Here is an 18,819-nt window from a genome sequence, read left to right as displayed (position 1 = left end):
GAGGGCACGACCCAGAGATCACGACCACAGCCAAAACCAAGAGTCGGACTTTCTTTTTTTTAAAGATTTTATTTATTCACGAGAGAGAGGCAGAGGCAGAGGAGAAGCAGGGTCCCTGCTGAGCAGGGAGCCCAATGTGGAACTCGATCCCAGTAGCCTGGGATCATGACCTGAGCTGAAAGCAGACGCTTAACCAACTGAGCCACCCAGGCATCCCAAGAGTCGGACTCAACTGATTGAGCCACACAGGCACCCCTGTAGCTAAATCTTATACTGAGGTTAGAGAATGCATCTCTTGGAACTCAGTTTCTCATATTTTATGTGACTGTTGGTGAATAGTTTTCTTCAAAGCTCTCATATCTGTCTCTGAAGTTTGTTAAACTGCCCTCCCTCCCACCTTTAGGTTCTGTGTGAAGTTGGAAATACAGAAAATTCAGTAAGTTTCCTTTTCATGGCTTGAAACATGGCATGTATGCTGGTGTTGTCTTACATACAGTCTAGAATGTTTCCTTTTAAGTTTAGATAGTCCTTTTTTTTCCTTAAGATTTTATTTGACAGAGACAGAGAGGGAACACAAGCAGGAGAAGCGGGAGAGGGAGAAGTAAGCTTCCCGCGGAGCAGAGAGCCCGATGCTGGGCTTGATCCCAGGACCCTGGGATCATGACCTGAGCCAAAGGCAGACACCCAATGACTGAGCCACCTAGGTGCCCCTACACAGTCCATTTTTTATGTTTCTTAACATGTTGTTTTAAATTTTGATTGTTGTGTTTTAAATAGTGTAGACCAACTCTGAAAGAATTCAAAGAGCAACCAACATAAAGACTAAATTTGAATTATGAGGCACTGGATTTGAAAAGTAGTTGTTTAGCCTAGCAAACACTAAAAAAGTATTATTGTCTTCAAGTACATGAAGAGTATTTTAAATCTGCAGAGAATGCTGTTCAGAGTGAAAATCACAATTTAAATTCCCCTATAGCCTCTAAACTCTGAGATAATGCTTAGATTGAGTGCTGTAATGGTTCATTAAGCATGGTAACTCCATAAATGCTTAGCATGAGATAGGCTACAAAGTGTGGGAGTGGGAGGGACTTGAAGGTTAAGCCCCGAGAAGGAGATTGTTTAGGAGAGCTGGAGAAACTTTCATCTAGTGAAGGACTTCTGGTCCTTAGGAGGAAAAAAAGTCACTGAAAGTGGCAGAAAGATATTGTGAAGTCAGAATAGCTGAGATCCATGCCCAACAGCAACTTGCAATTATACTTTAATCACATCACCTAGCCATGCTATAGCATAGGGACAGATAAGTTTTTCCTATGTTGAGAAATACACACATGTTAAAGAATCCTAATGTAGGGGTGCCTGGGTGGCTCAGATGGTTGAGCGTCTGCCTTTATCTCAGGTCATAATCTCCAGATCCTGGGAATGAGCCCCATGTTGGGCTCCCAGTTCAGCAGGGAGTCTGCTTCTCCCTCTCTCTCTACCTCTCTCCTTGCTTGTGTACACACGTTCTTTCTCCCTCTCTCCCTCAAATGAATAAATAAAATCTTAAAAATCCTAATATATTGGGACTTTCCCAGTAGGGAGTAGTGCTATTATTCAAACAGACTGGTCTTTTTCAAACATTTTTGACTAGGATCCATAGTAAGAAATACATTTTCTATTGCAACACAGTGTAACACAGTATTTCATTGCATCTAAGGTGTTTTCAGTTGGAAGTCACAAATGCTGCCAATTTTTTTTTTTTTAAGATTTTATTTATTTATTTGACAGAGACACAGCGAGAGAGGGAACACAAGCAGGGGGAGTGGGAGAGGGAGAAGCAGGTATCCCGCCGAGCAGGGAGCCTGATGCAGGGCTCAATCCCAGGACCCTGGGATCACGACCTGAGCCGAAGGCAGACAGTTAATGACTGAGCCACCCAGGCGCCCCAAATGCTGCCAATTTTTAAGATTCTATTGACTATAGAACATACAACAATTTAGAGATGATAAAAGGAAAAAAATAAGTCCTAAAATTGGTAAAATATAATTTGTATGTTAAGTACTGAAACAAAAGTGTCAGAATAGTATTTTTATTACCTATGACAAAAATTTTCATAGCTTGCTAATGAATTGCAGCTAGCAGTTTGAGAATGTTGATTTAGAAGTGACAGTCAAAATGAGGTTCTAATCTAGGTTGAAACTAAAAAATGACCAAATATTTTTAGAAAATAATAAAATTCAAACTCTGGCTACAGGAGGTAACTTCACAATTCAAGGTTATAATGGCTTAATTTAGCATAGGTTCCAATCTTCAATCCTCCCTTCTCTCTCCCTGAATCAATGATTTTACAAATGCTTCATGTTCCTTAGCTGTTTCCTCTTTTTTATTTTGGTGTTCCTGTTGAAATGAACTTAATTTTTTTTAAAACTTTTTTAAATTTATTTATTCATGAGAGAGAGAGAGAGAGAGAGGCAGAGGGAGAAGCAGGCTCCCAAGGAGCAGGGAGCCCGATGCGGGACTCGATCCCAAGACCCTGGGATCATGACCCGAGCCAAAGGCAGACGCCTAACCATCTGAGCCACCCAGGCGCCCTGAAATGAACTTTAGTACCTGGGCTTTTCTAACTGCCAGGCAGTGTGGTCTGTGGTGGGTAGAGGAAATCACAAGTGTGGCCAACTTCTGTTGGAGGCTGACTATTGTCATTGTTGGGGGAGATTTTTTTTTAGAGCACAAGCAGGGTTGGTAGGGAGAGACAGAGCGAGAGGGAGAAGCAGACTCCCTATTTAGCAGGGAGCCTGACGCAGGGCTCGATCCCAGAACCCTGAGATCATGACCTGAGCTGAAGATAGACACTTAACTGACTGAGCCACCCAGGCACCCCATTGGGGGAGATTTCTATGAAGTACATTTTTAACTGATTTTTCCCTAGAGCATGATGGTCTATAGCATTCTGGCCAGCAGCATGAAAAGGTAAGCAAGCTGTTTTGGAACACTCTTTTTAAGCAAGGTAATTTTGTAAAAGTTTAACACATTTTAAATTATAGATTTAAAGATCCTAAACCAAAAGGCAGAACCTAAAACAAATGTTTTCCATCATTTTTTAGTGAGTCAGTTACTATTATACTGGAATCACATTATAAAACTTAAATTTCTTAATATGTATACTGTCAACTAGGCCCAAATTACAGCCATCAAGAACTTTCCAAAGCATTTAAAAACTTTATACTTCCTCAAGATAAATTTCAATCATTAAGCACCCCAAAAGCACCACTGCTTTTACTCTTGTGTTTTACCAGAAAAAGTTTTGTTTTTTTTTTTAATTTTATTTATTTATTTGTCAGAGAGAGAGCACAAGCAGGGTGAGCAGCAGACAGGAGAAGCAGGCTCCCTGAGCAAGAAGCCTGATGTGGGACTCGATCCCAGGATGCTAGGCAGACACTTAACCGACTGAGCCACCCAGGTGTCACCTAACCAGAAAAAAGTTTTAAAACAGTGATTTCCCTTCTGGTGCTAAACAGGTAGTGCAAAATGGCCTTTTAAAAATGTACTATAGTATGTAACCAATATTGCCTCTGTAGTAAGAATTCTGTCTAGGAACAGCCATAACTAAAGTAAAAGTTACTTTTTGAAATTACTAAATCAAGTATCAAAAAGAATTCATCATTGCTAAATGATCCAGCATTACAAATACTTTTTACTTGCTACTGATACTACTTTAATGGAAAGACTAAAATTAGATGAAACAAATCCATGAAAACTGAGCTACATCCAAGTAGCCATATCTGATTATAGCAACGAGCTTTTTGGCTGCCTCTGACCCATAATCAGGCTTAACACATAGATCTGTTGCCAGAGTGACTTCAGAGCCCTTGGTATGGTCTTAAGTATCTGCTTTGGCCTGAAGCTGATATGGGAACTGCTCCTTAATGATACCAGAGATCCGAGTTGGCATTTCCAGGAACAAGGAAGGCTCTCTGGCCCACTTGTCTGTATTCATCCTCTAGTCTATACAGAAAGGTTAAGGTGAACCAGCCAGCCAAAGGACCCAGGTGGTCACCCCACCCTAAACTTCATGACAACATAGAATCGAAGTACTGAAGAGGAAGAGGAGAGCCAGCAGCATTTCAGTTTTTTTGTCACTTCTGACTTAAAAACAGGGAAACACTAGTCACCAGTTACTATGGATTTGTCTTTATTGTTTAGAAATCATGGCCATAACAGTTTTGTAAGAAAATATTGTATGATACAAAATTTACCTTTATTCTCCCTTAACTAGGTTGCCAAAAAATTTTCTATATTGTGGATCATAGGAAAATATCATTTCCAACCTTTCTATTTTACAGGGTTTTCATTAATGTTCAAAGATAATTACTGGTGAGAAAAAAAAAATGACTGGTGAGGATTTCCTGCAGAAGTATAGGAATCTCAAAAGTTAACTTTCACCCTACATATTATATTCCAATGCTGGAAATCAGCCTAATGATTCTAGGTGATTTTCTATAGTTTAAAATTTGTAGCCCTAAGGATTTGAGGGCTTTGAAATTGCCTCATTAACCAAGCAAAAGACTACTAACTTTCAAAACAGGTTTGAACATAAGACTTTCACTTTGGAGACACCTGGGTGGCTCAGTTGTTAAGCATCTGCCTTCGGCTCAGGTCATGATCCCAGGGTCCTGGGATCGAGCCCCATGTCGGGCTCCCTGCTCTGTGGGAAGCCTGCTTCTCCCTCTCCCACTCCCCCTGCTTGTGTTCCCTCTCGCCGTCTCTCTGTCAGATAAATAAATAAAATCTTTAAAAAAAAAAAGACTTTCACTTTGGTAACATTTAATGGACAAGGTCCTTATAAGTAGGCAAATCTGCAAGCTGAGATTTTTCTTCAGGTTTAGTTGTGGGTCCACTATTATCTTCCTGATGAACACTGCAGTTATATTAATAGGCTCACTGTATTAGAGCACCTAAGAGAAAGTATAAATGAAAACTTTATAACTTTTTTCAGATACATAAAAAAGCACGGTTATAATCTCTGCCCTCTTCATAAATTAGTGACAAATCTGTAATAACCTAGTAAGTTTATTATTTTAATAGGTGCTAAATATAAATACTTATACCCTATCTATACTCTTGTACTACTTAAAAGTCTTCTATGAATATAAAGCTATAACTGTCTCTCTTCAAGGCTTTCTGTATCATATAAGGACTGATCAGTTTTGGGCAATGCATTCATAGCCATCTGTCTTTGCTGAGTGGTCTTCACAAATCGAAGCAGATTGATGATGGCAGCAGGTGTCACTCCAGGTATACGACTAGCAGCCCCAATCTAAGAATTAAAACCATAAAACATAAGTGAGCTATATCAAATCAAATCAAATCTATTTTGTTAATAATCTGTATATTATAGTTTATAAAATATTTTCAGAACTTAATGTATCTTCAAAATAACTATAAAGTAGATAAAGGGAATGTGATTACTATTAATACCTTCATTTTACAAATTAGGGAAAATGAGCCTCACAGAAGTTAAAGCAACTTGTCAAAGGTCATGTTATATTGACCGAATCACTCTTCCCTTTAAAAATAATTTTTTTCAAAAAATTTTACAGGTTATATTTTTGTTAAATGCCTTTTATTATATGAATCACCACTAAAAAAAGCCATTGTCCATTACTATGATACACCATCATCCATTTTTAAGATACAACTCAGTTGCAGAAATGTTAAATGGGCATCTCAGAATGGATAAATATAGCCTATTATCTTTAAATATTTCTTATTAAAGTCCAATACTATATACCATATAATAAAATTTTTAATTTGTTTACAGACATTTACAGACACACATATACACACACTGAGACAGAAGCATGGGGTGAGGGACCTTTTTTTTGGCTCCCCTCTTCCTCCTAGTAGCTTCTAAGCCAACACTATAGAACTCCTAGGGAGGGAACCAAGCGGTGATTTGAAAACCACTCACATGTATTAACCTAATGTGCTTTCTTTTATGTCATGCATTATACTAGTTTGCACTGGGACTAGAGAGTAATTTTAATCAACTCAATTCTTCTAGTTATTTATTTAGACTAAGTTTTTTTGTCTCTCAAAAACAAACCGACATCTGTCATACAGAGATATAATTATGAAAATAAGAGGTTAGATTTTTTATGATGAACTAAAACATTAATTATGTGACCGCTGTAAATCCAGGTTTAAAAAATTAAAGCACCAGGTCTTTATAACCTGCTCCACTGCCTGGTTTCTTACCGTTTCTGGGCGACTGAAATGTAGCTTCTCTCGAACTTCATAAGACAAAGACACATCTCTGAGGGTTAAATAATCTAGGTCTTTTGGCAGTTGGAGTGCTTCATCTTGCTGAACTTCGTTTATTTGTTGTTGCTGATAGAACAACACTGATTCATAAGTGGCTGGTGAATAGAATTAATTATGTTATGACACTCAGAGTATATTTACTTGTGTTTTTATAACTTTTTACAATTTACAAAAAACTTTTGTATATATTATGTCATTCAACACTTTTCCTAACACTAGGAGATAAATGGGGTTAAGTGTTCCCTTTTGTAGATGAGGAAATTGAGGCTAAATGAGAGAGGGAGTATCTTGCATACCAACTATAGCATTGTTTGATAGTTTACTGCATGTCCTTTTCATTTCAAAAATCTGGAAAATTGGGGCAACTGGGTGGTTCAGTTGGCTAAGTGTCTGCCTTCGGCTCAGGTCATGATCCCAGGGTCCTGGGATCAAGCTCCAAGTCGGGGTCCCTGCTCGGTGGGGAGCCTGCTTCTTCCCCTGCCGCTCCCCAGTGCTTGTGCTCTCCCACTCTCCCTCTCTGTCAAGTAAATAAAATCTTTAAGAAAAAAAAATCTGGAAAATTAAGGGGCTCCTTTCTGGATCAGTCAGTAGAGCATGTGATTCTTGATCTCAGGGTTGTGAGTTCAAGCCCCACGTTGGATGTAGAGATACTCAGAAGTTTAAAATTCTGGAAACTTAAGATACTGCTTTTCCTCTCAGTGCAAACCTCTCAATAGGCTGTGGTTTTGAATGTTAGGTCCTAAAGATCAGCTGTTTCTTTAAGAAAATGGTTTTCAGAATTATGTCCATATAAAGCTATAGTTTTTATTTATTCATTTATTTTTAAAATCTTTTTAAAAGATTTTATTTGACAGAGAGACAGCGAGAGAGGGAACACAAGCAGGGGGAGTGGGAGAGGGAGAAGCAGGCTTCCTGCAGAGCAGGGAGCCCGATGCAGAGCTCGATCCCAGGACCCTGGGATCATGACCTGAGCCGAAGGCAGACGCCTAACGACTGAGCCACCCAGGCACCCCTAAAGCTATAATTTTTAAAAGCAGAGATTTTTAGATGTAATACATAATTTAAGGTTTTATTCAGAAGTGAAGTTAGGATAATTTAGCAATTATTTTGTATAGCATTCTGTTCTTAGAAAAATAAACTTAAAACCTGTTTGGGTGCCTGGGTGGCTCAGCTGGTTGAGCGACTGCCTTCGGCTCAGGTCATGATCCTGGAGTCCCAGGATCGAGTCCCGCATCGGGCTCCCTGCTCAGCAGGGAGTCTGCTTCTCCCTCTGACCTTCCTCCCTCTCATGCTCTCTCTCTCTCAATAAATAAATAAAAATCTTAAAAAAAAAAAAAAACTTAAAACCTGTTTTAAAATCTAAATTGAGGTGGTTACTGTATTCTGTTCAAGAAAGCCAGTCTCCCCTCAAGGTTTTGGTAATATTTGCTTCTGTTACTTGACTAGCAGAGAATCTCAGCTCGAAGCCTGGCTCTACCAATGAATTATCCTCTGACTATGGGCAGGTCATTATCATTCTGGGCCTTAGCTTCTTTTTACCTTTTTGTTTTGTTTTGTAAGTAGGCTCCACACCCAGCATGGAGCCCAATGTGGGCTGAACTCACAACCCTGAGATCGAGACCTGAGCTGAAACCAAGAGACAGACACTTGACTGACTGAGCCATCCAGTCAGCCAATCCAGAAATTGTAAGGGCTGACTCAGATGACTTCTGATGGTCTTTATGGCAACAACAAGTTGTGAAGTGCACAGGCCTCACAGTTAGACAAGCTAGGTTCACATTCCAGCTCTGCCACTTACCAATTGTGTGATCTTGGGCAAGTTACCACTTAATGTAAAATTAAGACAATAATGTTAATACCTACCCTTCACAGAACAATTCTAAATACTAAACAAAATACTGCATGTAAAGGGCTTAATACAAATTATAATATGACAAATTAGCACAAAAAACTGTAATATAATTGTATGACTCATAAATAGACCCCATAGGGGATCAGGGAATATAAATGAGACAATATATATTTAAAGGTATATTTATTTAAACTTCCAAATATATATATAACAAAACCTGAGAGAGAATACAAAGAAGAATCTGAAGAAATTTGCTATCTGGTGGGGAGGGGGTCCATGTAGTGATTTGAGAATCACTGATATATTTTAACCTAATGTTTCTTTTAAGCCGACTAGAGTCTTTATATATGCCAGAGTCTTTAAAATACAAGGGAAAATAGTAGCTACTCTGTGGCTGAAGTCAGGGTTTTCTATGAACAAGTTAAATTCTGGATTATTCTATCTCAAATCTGGTGATTTATGGAACAAAGTAAAACTGCAAACCAAGTTTAAAATATAGAATTTAGGGGCGCCTGGCTGCCTCAGTCAGAAAAGCCTGTGACTCTTGATCTCAGGGTTGTGAGTGGAGCCCCACACTGTGTGTGAGATTACTTAAATAAACTTTAAAAAATAAATAAATGAAATATAGAATTTAATCACCTGTACCCAGGTGATAACAGCCTGAATGTTCAATAAGTAATTTTTACTCAATAGAGAAATTATGATGTTGAAATAAAAGGTCAACATTTTTTTTTTTAAGATTTTATTTGTCAGAGAGAGAGCACAAGCAGGGGGAGCGGCAGGCAGAGGGAGTAGCGGGCTCCATGCTGAGCAAGGAGCCCGATGAGGGACTTGATCCCAGGACCCTGGGATCATGACCTGAGCCAAAGGTAGACACTTAACTGACTGAACCACCCAGGCGTCCCTGTCAACATTATTTCTTATACATTAGTATAAGTATAGTGTCTGGTCATTTGGAATAATGATTCTCGAGTTTTGTTGAGTTTCCCTTTGGTGCTAGACTTCTGTTAACTTGCATGGTGGGTGATAGGTAGCACTTGGGTCACCCTGTATGTATAGCCAAAGGATAGCAAAGTGATAGATCTCTCTGGAACTGAAAGAAAATGCCATTGCTGGAAGGAATGCAGCATTCTTACAACCTTGGCTGGTCTCTAAGGAATTTAAAGTCCTTTTCTATTTGAACAATACATCATTATCCAACTTTTCCTACCCTTCTCCCTAGCTCTTTATGTTCCCTGCCTTTTCCTCTACATAATTTGCCACTCCAGGAAAAAACATCATCAAAATGCAGAAGCTGATATTATCCTTTTTATGTGTGAAATTTTTAATAATGAAAAACTTAAAAAAAATAGACTACAACTACAAAGTCATCTGTAGCTTTGATGGTCAGTACACTGACCGAGAGTATTAGAGCACGATATGTGTTATAATGTACCAGGGGCAGGCTCAGATTTGCCTGATGCAAAGTAAGTATTTTAATGGTAGAGTATTCCGGTATATTGTTTTTTTTGTTGTTTCTGTTTTTTAAGATTTTATTTATTAGAGCTGGAGGAAGAGGGAGAGGGAGAAAGAATCTGAAGCAGACTCCGCGCTGAGTGCAGAGCCTGACACGGGTTGATCTCACGACCCTGAGATCATGACCTGAGCTGAAAACAGGAATCAGATGCTCAACAGACTGAGCCACCCAGGTGCCCCTATTCTGGTACATTGTTAAAGCCAAAGACAGTATTATTTTTCTCATCGTTAGAACACTGGATGAGGAAAATGTAAAAGAAAGTTTAAGGAAAAAAAGTTTTGTGTTTTTTTGGTTCTGGGGGGTTATTTTTGGTAAACCTTATAGCATTTCCCAAAACTGGAAATATGCTCACAAATTACCTAGGGATCTTGTTAAAATGCAGATGCTTATTCAGTGGGTTTGAGGGAGACTGTGAAATTCTGTAATCCTAACAAGGCCCCATGTGTTGCAATGTTGCTAGCCTGGGAACCCCACTCTGAATAGCACAGAGCCTAAGACTATGCTGGTTCTATGGTAATAATAGCTCCTCTTAACATAGAGCTCGTTCTCAATGAATCTGCTATCCATTCATAATTTGCACAAATGGAAAAGAGAATGTATAGGCATGTAAGTAAAAAATTATTTTCTACCTTCTATTTTCAGTCTTTCAGCTAGCTCTCTACATTCAATGTACTTCTTCAAGGGCTCTGGAATAGCCTTGGCTAACAACTTCATGTCAACTTCTTCGTACTTCAGAACATCTAGAGCTCTGCAAATATACAAAAGTTTCATTAGCATAGGGGTAAAAAAAAAACAAACCCAAAACAAGATGTAGGGGTCTATATTATATAAGCCACATTAAGAAGAAGATTCCTTGGAAATAATGCCAAATCTCAGAATTAATACTAATATCAAAAAAGATAAACTCCTAATTCTTTCCAAGCACAGTCAGCAAATGCAGTAGATTTGCAACACAGGAGAAATAGTTTGTAATTCTCCCCAACTCCTCTCCTTTATTATGAGAAATAAGTTGTTGGTAAAGGTTGCATTACTATAATCCTTTTGTTCTCCCTTTCTTGTAAGGACAAAATATCCTCTGATAACAAGGGTTTGAATTCCCTAAGAGTTTACATCTAAATCATGTTAAGCCCCATGTCCTGTGAAGGAGTCATCCTCTTGCATGCTCAAAACCACCTGAAGATCTCTTTCTTGCTTTTGCAGAACTCCCCTAGTAAGAACAAGAGGCCCCTCCCTGTATGTTTTAAGGCTCTGCAAAACAAACTGATGAAAATGATGGTCAAGGGTTCCTATGTATTCTTCCAGTCAGATATTTTCTAATTTAGTATAATCTCCATTTCAATTTTTACTGATTGGGAACTTTAGGGAGCTAAATCTCAGTTCTACTTCCACTACTCTGGTTAGGCTAAGGCCTCCTGAGCCAAAGCAAGGGGAGAGGAGAGCAATCAATACATGCAGCTAATAGAGACAACTGCTAAAATTCCCAGGCAACTTACATGGCTCACCAAAAGAACATGCCTGAGTATAAATGCTGACAGGTAGATCAGATGAGATTTGCAGTAACTTGACTGACTCATTGACACCTGTTAAGATCCAACTAGAGAGAAACTTCAGGTATGTTTCATCTCCAGAAGTTCTGGTGCTCCTTTGGCCAGTTTAATCCCTTTCATACTGATCTCAGATTCCTTCTTGTTATCAGTCATCCTCACCCCCTAATCCTTCCCTAAGGTGAAGTGAACCACACCAACTGTTTCTCTGTTAATTATTACTGACATCATTTACATGTGACTTTTTTGGTTATAATTTATTTAAAAGGAGAACCTTCCTACACTGTTGGTGGATATGCAAGCTGGTACAACCACTCTGGAAAACAGTATGGAGCTTCCTCAAAAAGTTGAAAATAGAGCTGCCTTACAACCCAGCAATTGCACTATTGGGCATTTACCACAAATATACAAATGTAGTGATCAGAAGGGGTATGTGCACCCCGATGTTTATAGCAGCAATGTCTACAATAGCCAAACTATGGAAAGAGCCAAGATGTCCATCGACAGATGAATGGATAAAGAAGAGGTGGTATATATATACAATGGAATATTATGCAGCCATCAAAAGGAATGAAACCTTGCCATTTGCAACGATGTGGATGGAAGTGGAGGGTGTTATGCTGAGCGAAATAAGTCAATCAGAGAAAGACGTATTATATGACCTCATTGATATGAGGAATTCTTAATCTCAGGAAACAAACTGGGGGTTGCTGGAGGGGTAGGGGGTGGGAGGGATGGGGTGGCTGTGTGACAGACATATGGTGAGCGCTGTGAATTGTGTAAGACTGCTGAATCACAGACCTGTACCTCTGAAACAAATAATACATTATATGTTTTTTTTTTTTTAAAGATTTTATTTATTTATTTGAGAGAGAGAGAGAATGAGAGAGAGCACGAGAGGGAAGAGGGTCAGAGGGAGAAGCAGACTCCCCGCTGAGCAGGGAGCCCGATGCGGGACTCGATCCCGGGACCCCAGGATCATGACCTGAGCCGAAGGCAGTCGCTTAACCAACTGAGCCACCCAGGCGCCCAATACATTATATGTTAAAAAAAAAAAAAGATAGTAGGAAGGGTGAAATGAAGGGGGGAAATTGGTGGGGGAGACGAACCATGAGAGACTATGGACTCTGAGAAACAGACTGAGGGCTCTAGAGGGGAAGGGGGTGGGGGGATGGGTTAGCCTGGTGATGGGTATTAAAGAGGGCATGTACTGAATGGAGCACTGGGTGTTATACACGAACAATAAATCATGGAACACTACATCAAAAACTAATGATGTAATGTATGGTGATTAACATAATATAATAAAATTAACGGGGGGGGAAAGGTATTGCCAGGGTAACTAAAAGTGGTACATAATGAGTTCCATTGTTGTCAAGACCTTGGTCTACTTAGTTGAACTATGGTACTGCCCTTGGCTCACCTCATTCCTGTGGTCCCAAGACTGGGAAATATCCTGCAGTTTCCTTCTCATTTTGTTTGGTTCTCACAAGACTCACTGATCTGTATAATTTCCCCATATTTACTGCCTTAATTCATTTTACTTCTATTTACTAATTTTGATCTTTCTCTCTAACAGATTATGTTTTTGATAAATTCTGTCCACCCAAAATCAATTAAATTAATTATCAAGTCAACAGAAAGCCAGATCTGTCCATCCAGGGTTGCCAAGTCTTCCCAGACCTCCCAACCAACCTTCTTTACTGTTAATTACCAGTCATGCATTATCACCCTTTGAGGATGCTTGACTCATTTCTTCCTCAGACCACCTGCTCTAGGAATGTCCAGAAATTCTGGTAAGTTTTGCTGTGATTCAAGAGACAAATTAGGTCAACTAATTAATTACAGAGGCCTCATCTCAAGCTACAATGAAACCTTCCTTAAGCGCCAAGAAGAAAATGGCTGGGTTGTCTTTTAAACTACAGAACAGGGTGCCTGGGTGGCTCAGTTGGTTAAGTGTCTGCCTTCAGCTTAGGTCATGATCCCAGGGTCCTGGGATCGAGTCTCATGTTGGGCTCCCTGCTCAGCAGGGGGTCTACTTCTCTGCCCCTGCCCTGGCTCATGTATGTGTACTCTCTCTCTCTCAAATAAATAAAATCTTAAAAAGAAATAAACTACAGAACATACTGGAACACACCTAATGACTAACCAAAAAAAGTGTTATCTTGGAATCTAGCACGATGGTGACAACCTCAAAGAAAAGACCTTGATCATCCAACTTAAACATTTTTTAAAAATAATTTATTTACAAGCCTTGGAACTGTTCTCAGGTCCAAACTTTTAAGACCTGCTTTGAATCAAGCCTAAGTCTCAGAGTTCAGAGCTCTGGCACAGAGAGAACAAGTTAGCACACCTCAATAGAACACAAGAGAAAATCTAACACATTAGTGTATTTCCCTATAATCCTGACAGGAAATGTGTATGCAGTTACTTATGTATCTCTTCTGTTAAAATGCCTGTTCAGTCTGGTTCAACTTCTGAGTGCTTAGCACAGAGCCTGGCATGTACACAGTAAATGCAATAAATGTATTTTGTCCAATTTTTTATCTTTCTAGCTTTACATATCTAGGCATTGATAAAGTGAATTCATTTAGGGAGTCTGCATGCTAGACTAAATATTCTGCTGAAATAAAATATGGCGACTGGGACCCTGGTTTCTCCCAAAGGGAAAGATACATGAATTTTTTAAAAAAGCATTTGGCTAAATTATTATTTTTTTAATCACCTTAATAAAATCACTCTTGGGATTAGTTTGATAAAAATGTAAAACTGCTAGCCTTTTCATTCATAGATTAGCTTTTTAGACTGTGTTAAAAACAATCAATTACGCCACTGGCAATGTTACCTCATATACATTAGTTACATTTAATGCAAATTCTAGTTAATATAAACTTGAAATATATAAATTCTTTGCAAAGAGTCTGAAATAATGCGAGCCTTCCTAAATTTAAACAAACACCTGGAATACTGAGTGGATTATAAACTATATACTACTGCCATCTCCCAGTGCCACTTAGCTGGTAAATATATCCACCGTCCTCATTTGTCAATCAGGCTGTCACTCCTGTGAATAAGATTTCCTGGTTGGCTGACTACTATGCAGGTTCTTTTTTTTTTTTTTTTAAGATTTTATTTATTTATTTGACAGAGACACAGTGAGAGCAGGAACACAAGGAGGGGCAGTGGGGAAGGGAGAAGCAGGCTTCCCGCCGAGCAGGGAGCCTGATGCGGGGCTCGATATCAGGACCCTGCGATCATAACCTGAGCTGAAGGCAGACGCTTAATGACTGAGCCACCCAGGTGCCCCATGCATGTTCTTTAACACTTACTGTTACTATAATTAAAAACCTGCTTAAAAGCGTCTAACAACAGTGTCAGTGCTTTGGGAAATTCCTGTGAAAATGAAAACTTGGGAATAGAAGTTATAAATGAGGGGCGCCTGGGTGGCTCAGTTGGTTGAGCGACTGCCTTCGGCTCAGGTCATGATCCTGGAGTCCCGGGATCGAGTCCCACATCGGGCTCCCTGCTAGGCAGGGAGTCTGCTTCTCCCTCTGACCCTCTTCCCTCTCGTGCTCTCTCTCTCATTCTCTCTCTCTCAAAAAATAAATAAAATCTTTAAAAAAAAAAAAAAAAAAGAAGTTATAAATGATAAGACACCATGATGAGATGAAAGTCGAACAAGGACTCATTATGCCAGGCTGTTAGTCAAGGAGACAGCACTGGAAGATTAGAGATAATAAAAAGCAGCATTAAAATGGGTACACCTTTTAAGTCCGCAAAATCCTGCACAAGGAAAACAGGGTTTAAAAAAAAAAAAGGGGGCGCCTGGGTGGCTCAGTAGGTTAAGCATCTGCCTTCGGCTCAGGTCATGATCCTAGGGTCCTGGGATCGAGCCCCGCATTGGGCTCCCCGCTCTGCGGGAGGCCTGCTTCTCCCTCTCCCACTCCCACTCCCCCTGCTTGTGTTCCTGCTCTCGCTGTGTCTCTGTCAAATAAATAAATAAAATCTTTAAAAAAAATAAAAATAAAAATAAAAAAAAAAGGAAAAATATAAAAGAAAAATATATTGGAGACATAGGTGCAAAATCAATGCCACCATATTTGCTTCTAAGCTACAATGATTTTAAGATTTATGCCTTCTGGGCAACTCCCCACCTGAATTAGCTTACATTTTTTTAAACAGGAAAAATGAGTGGTGAGATATGCAGATTTTGAACTATGCAAGGTCCTTAGGAACATATCTATGAAGCAAAGCTCTATATTTATGTCCTTTAGATTCAGAGTCCATTTAACCAGAATGACAAAAGCAAGGACAAAAAAAACCCCTAACATGTAGCAAGGAACTCTGCCAGTAAGTCCACAGAATTTAAAATACTCTGTTTAATCAAAGCGGTTTTTGGGGCGTCTTGGTGGCTCAGTTGGTTGGGCGTCCTACTCTTCATTTAAGCTCAGGTCATGATCTCAGGATCGTGAAACTGAACCCTGTGTCAGGCTCCACAGTCAGTGCAGAGTCTGCTCAAGATTCTCTCCCTTTGCCCCTCCCCCCCTCACATGTACACACACACTCTTTTTTTTTCAAAAAAAAAAGTTAAAAAAAAAAGAGGTTTCCAATTACTCCATATGTATAAAAGAAGGCAGATTAACAGTATTTCTTGGTTTGTACCCTCTAAATCTTAGGAAAGCCAGAAGAACTCAATGGGAGCCTCAGAAATATTATATAAAAAAATAAAAATAATTTAGAATCATATATATATTTAATCCTGAATAAAGAGTTGAGTTACATCTAAAGATTTTGAAAAGAAGCCAAAAGTAAGCTAAATTCATTTAAAATAGGGAATCCAAAAAATAAAAAAAATTAAAAAGGGAATCCACAAGTAATGTCTCTCTGAAACAATCTCACTTTTCTGTAAAGAGTGAGAAAAGTCTATGTTAAAAGTGCATACCTGAGAGGCAGACTTTTACCAATACTTATAGAAGCCTCTGGAATTAATTTTTTCCATTTAGAACTTGAAAACTCAATGGATTTTAGCACAGAAATGCCTTCTTCCAAAGAAGACTTCATCCAAGAAGCTCTTTCATATCGTTGTTGGGACACACAGCCAACTTCCTTATACCCTAGAAGAGGGAGGGGAAGAATATAATAAGAGAGGTTTGAAGGAAGAGTAAACCTGGTTGTAGGACTCAGTGAAGAGTTACCTCGGAACGTGAGCCTGCTGTCGGCATTATCAGGGCGCAGTGACAGACGGAACTCTGCTCGGCTTGTAAACATGCGGTAGGGTTCGTTGGTGCCCAGTGTGGTGAGGTCATCAATCAAGACTCCTATGTAGCCTTCTGTTCGGCTGACGACAAAAGGAGGCTTGCGTTTGACCCGAAGACTTGCATTGATTCCAGCTATCACACCCTACGAGAGGACTGAAATGTTTAACAGGCCATTACGAACTGAACAAAGAGCTACCTTAGAACACTACCTGGAAAAAACAGCGTCGGGTATTAAGAAAGCAGGCACTGCCCAGAAGAGAGAGAACAGACAGAGAAAATGTGATACGTATTCAAAAACAATACAGGTAATGTGCTGCTTTAGAATGCTATGTTTCATTGTTTTCAAACATATTTAACATTCCTGATAAGCTTGAGGTGGGCTAATATGTTTTTTAAAATCCACCCATAAAACTCTTCTAGCCTTTTCCTACTTACAAGTAAAAATAACATAACTTCTCCCTTCAAAGGAATATGATAATTTGCAATAAAGTTATGTTGAAAGAACTAAATTTTCTTTTTCAAAAAAATTCAGGGGTGCCTGTCTGGCTCAGTCAGTACAGAATGCAACTCTTGATCTCGGGGTTAAGTGTGAGCCCCACTTTGGGTGTAGAGATTGCTTAAAAATAAAATCTTAAAAAAATTTTTTGAAAATAGGGACGTCTAGGTGGCTCAGCTGGTTGAGCGTCTGCCTTTGGCTCAGGTTATGATCCCAGGGTCCTGGGATCGAGTCCCACGTCTGGCTTCTTGCTTGGGAAGGAACCTGCTTCTTCCTCTACTTGCCTCTCACCCCTGCTTGTGCTCTCTCTCTCTGGCAAATAAATAAAAAATATCTTTTAAAAAATTTCTAAATACAGTAAATCTAATCAAATATGATATCAGACCTAGGAGCTCAGAAAAGAGAATTAAAACCACAAGTGTTTAGCATGACATAAGGAATACAGTCAATGATACTGGAACAGGGGTGCAATGGGACAGACACACAGTAGCTACATTTGTGGTGAGCACAGCAGAATGTATAAACTTGTCAAATCACTCAGCTGTACACTTGAAACTAATGTAATGTTGTGTGCCAACTACATGCAAATAAAAAAATTAAAAACAAAAATAACCCACACGTGTTTTTTAAATTCTCTTGTATATAGTAGCCATCGCTGTATACCCTGAAACAGAAATAAGTCTTCCATTACAATTTATGAGTTGTATCTAAGACCTATATAGTTACCACAACAGAAATTAAAAGGAGGGACACCAGTTAAATTGCCCTTTTCTGTTTATAGTAACATTTGAACAACCACTTACTTGAGCTGCAGCTTCCTCATAACCAGTAGTGCCATTTATCTGGCCAGCAAAGAACAGCCGTTGCACCAAACGAGTCTCAAGAGAAGGAGTGATCTGACGGGGGTCTAAGTAATCATACTGAACACCATAGCCTGACCAAAGAATAAATTATACAAAATAAGTAAAAACCGAGCTGGATTTGTCTCAAACTAGAGATGCAAAGATTATCATTAAATGCTCTTGAAAAACAAAGAATATTTTAAATGCACAGATGTTGGGCTTTGTCTTCTGAGGCTCTAGGCAACTATAACTGTAGCTAAGACCTCCTCATTGTCTGCTAAAACAATGCTGAGCTCATATGGAAGGGCAGCTGTGATTCTCTTTACCTGGCTGAATCATTTTAGCTTTCTCCAAGCCTTTGATGCATGTGATCATTTTCTCTTGTAATTCAGCTGGTAGTGTCACAGATAACCCTTGGGGGTAGATGAGGTCAGAATCCATTCCTTCAGGTTCCAGCCAAACCTGATGTAGACGGTTTGGAAAACGCAAAACCTTTGATTCAATGGATGGACAGTATCTGGAACAGGACAATGAAATTTAAAAATTTAATGAAGCAAACAAAAGAAGGTTGACAGCATTCCTTAAAGTAATGTTTTGTCCTTACCTGGGTCCTCTTGTAGTTTCCTTAATGTGACTATTAAGGTGAAGGTTCTCAAGGACAATCTCATCCACTCTAGGGTTGGTGTGAGTCAAGTAACATGGCAGCTGATCTTCTGGCTAAAATATAGGAACTACTTATAACAATGTTTGCTTCTTTACTAGTTGGCCTTTTACTCGAATAAATTACACACATGATATGCACTTACTTTTACAGACATTAAACCTATGCATAATGCTGAGTACTACTAATGAAGTATTCTTCCCAAAAACAACCCAGGAGATAAAACTAATTTAAACAAGACTGTAGATCTACCAGTTTATAAAAAATATAGAAAATGGAAGAAAATAGTTAAGGCACCAGAAGGGAGAAATCTAGAATGTGGGAAATCCTAGAAATTCTAGAGAACA

The 18,819-nt window shown here is 39.1% G+C and overlaps 1 protein-coding gene across 3 annotated transcripts in view; it reads right to left on the bottom strand.

Moving 5' to 3' along the window:
* Positions 1–557: 557 nt before the first annotated feature.
* The window catches only part of MTO1 (mitochondrial tRNA translation optimization 1), a 34,081-nt gene continuing 15,819 nt past the window's right edge, over positions 558–18,819 (bottom strand). For all 3 annotated transcript variants that reach the window (XM_025890469.2, XM_025890471.2, XM_025890472.2), the window contains 8 exons: positions 18,416–18,528; positions 18,138–18,328; positions 17,773–17,903; positions 16,411–16,615; positions 16,158–16,329; positions 10,301–10,419; positions 6,238–6,398; positions 558–5,296 (listed from right to left, as the gene is read on the bottom strand). In XM_025890469.2, coding sequence (XP_025746254.1) covers positions 5,135–5,296; positions 6,238–6,398; positions 10,301–10,419; positions 16,158–16,329; positions 16,411–16,615; positions 17,773–17,903; positions 18,138–18,328; positions 18,416–18,528 — 1,254 coding nt within the window. In that variant the 3' untranslated portion in view covers positions 558–5,134. The remainder of the gene's footprint in view (positions 5,297–6,237; positions 6,399–10,300; positions 10,420–16,157; positions 16,330–16,410; positions 16,616–17,772; positions 17,904–18,137; positions 18,329–18,415; positions 18,529–18,819) is intronic.

The sequence above is a fragment of the Callorhinus ursinus genome, unplaced genomic scaffold (genome assembly GCF_003265705.2).
Source record: "Callorhinus ursinus isolate GAN/ISIS: 27379988/994484 unplaced genomic scaffold, GSC_fseal_2.0 scaffold22, whole genome shotgun sequence".
Taxonomy (NCBI): domain Eukaryota; kingdom Metazoa; phylum Chordata; class Mammalia; order Carnivora; family Otariidae; genus Callorhinus; species Callorhinus ursinus.
Note: the sequence above shows the minus strand (reverse complement) of the source record. Positions and strands in the feature narration are given on the sequence as shown.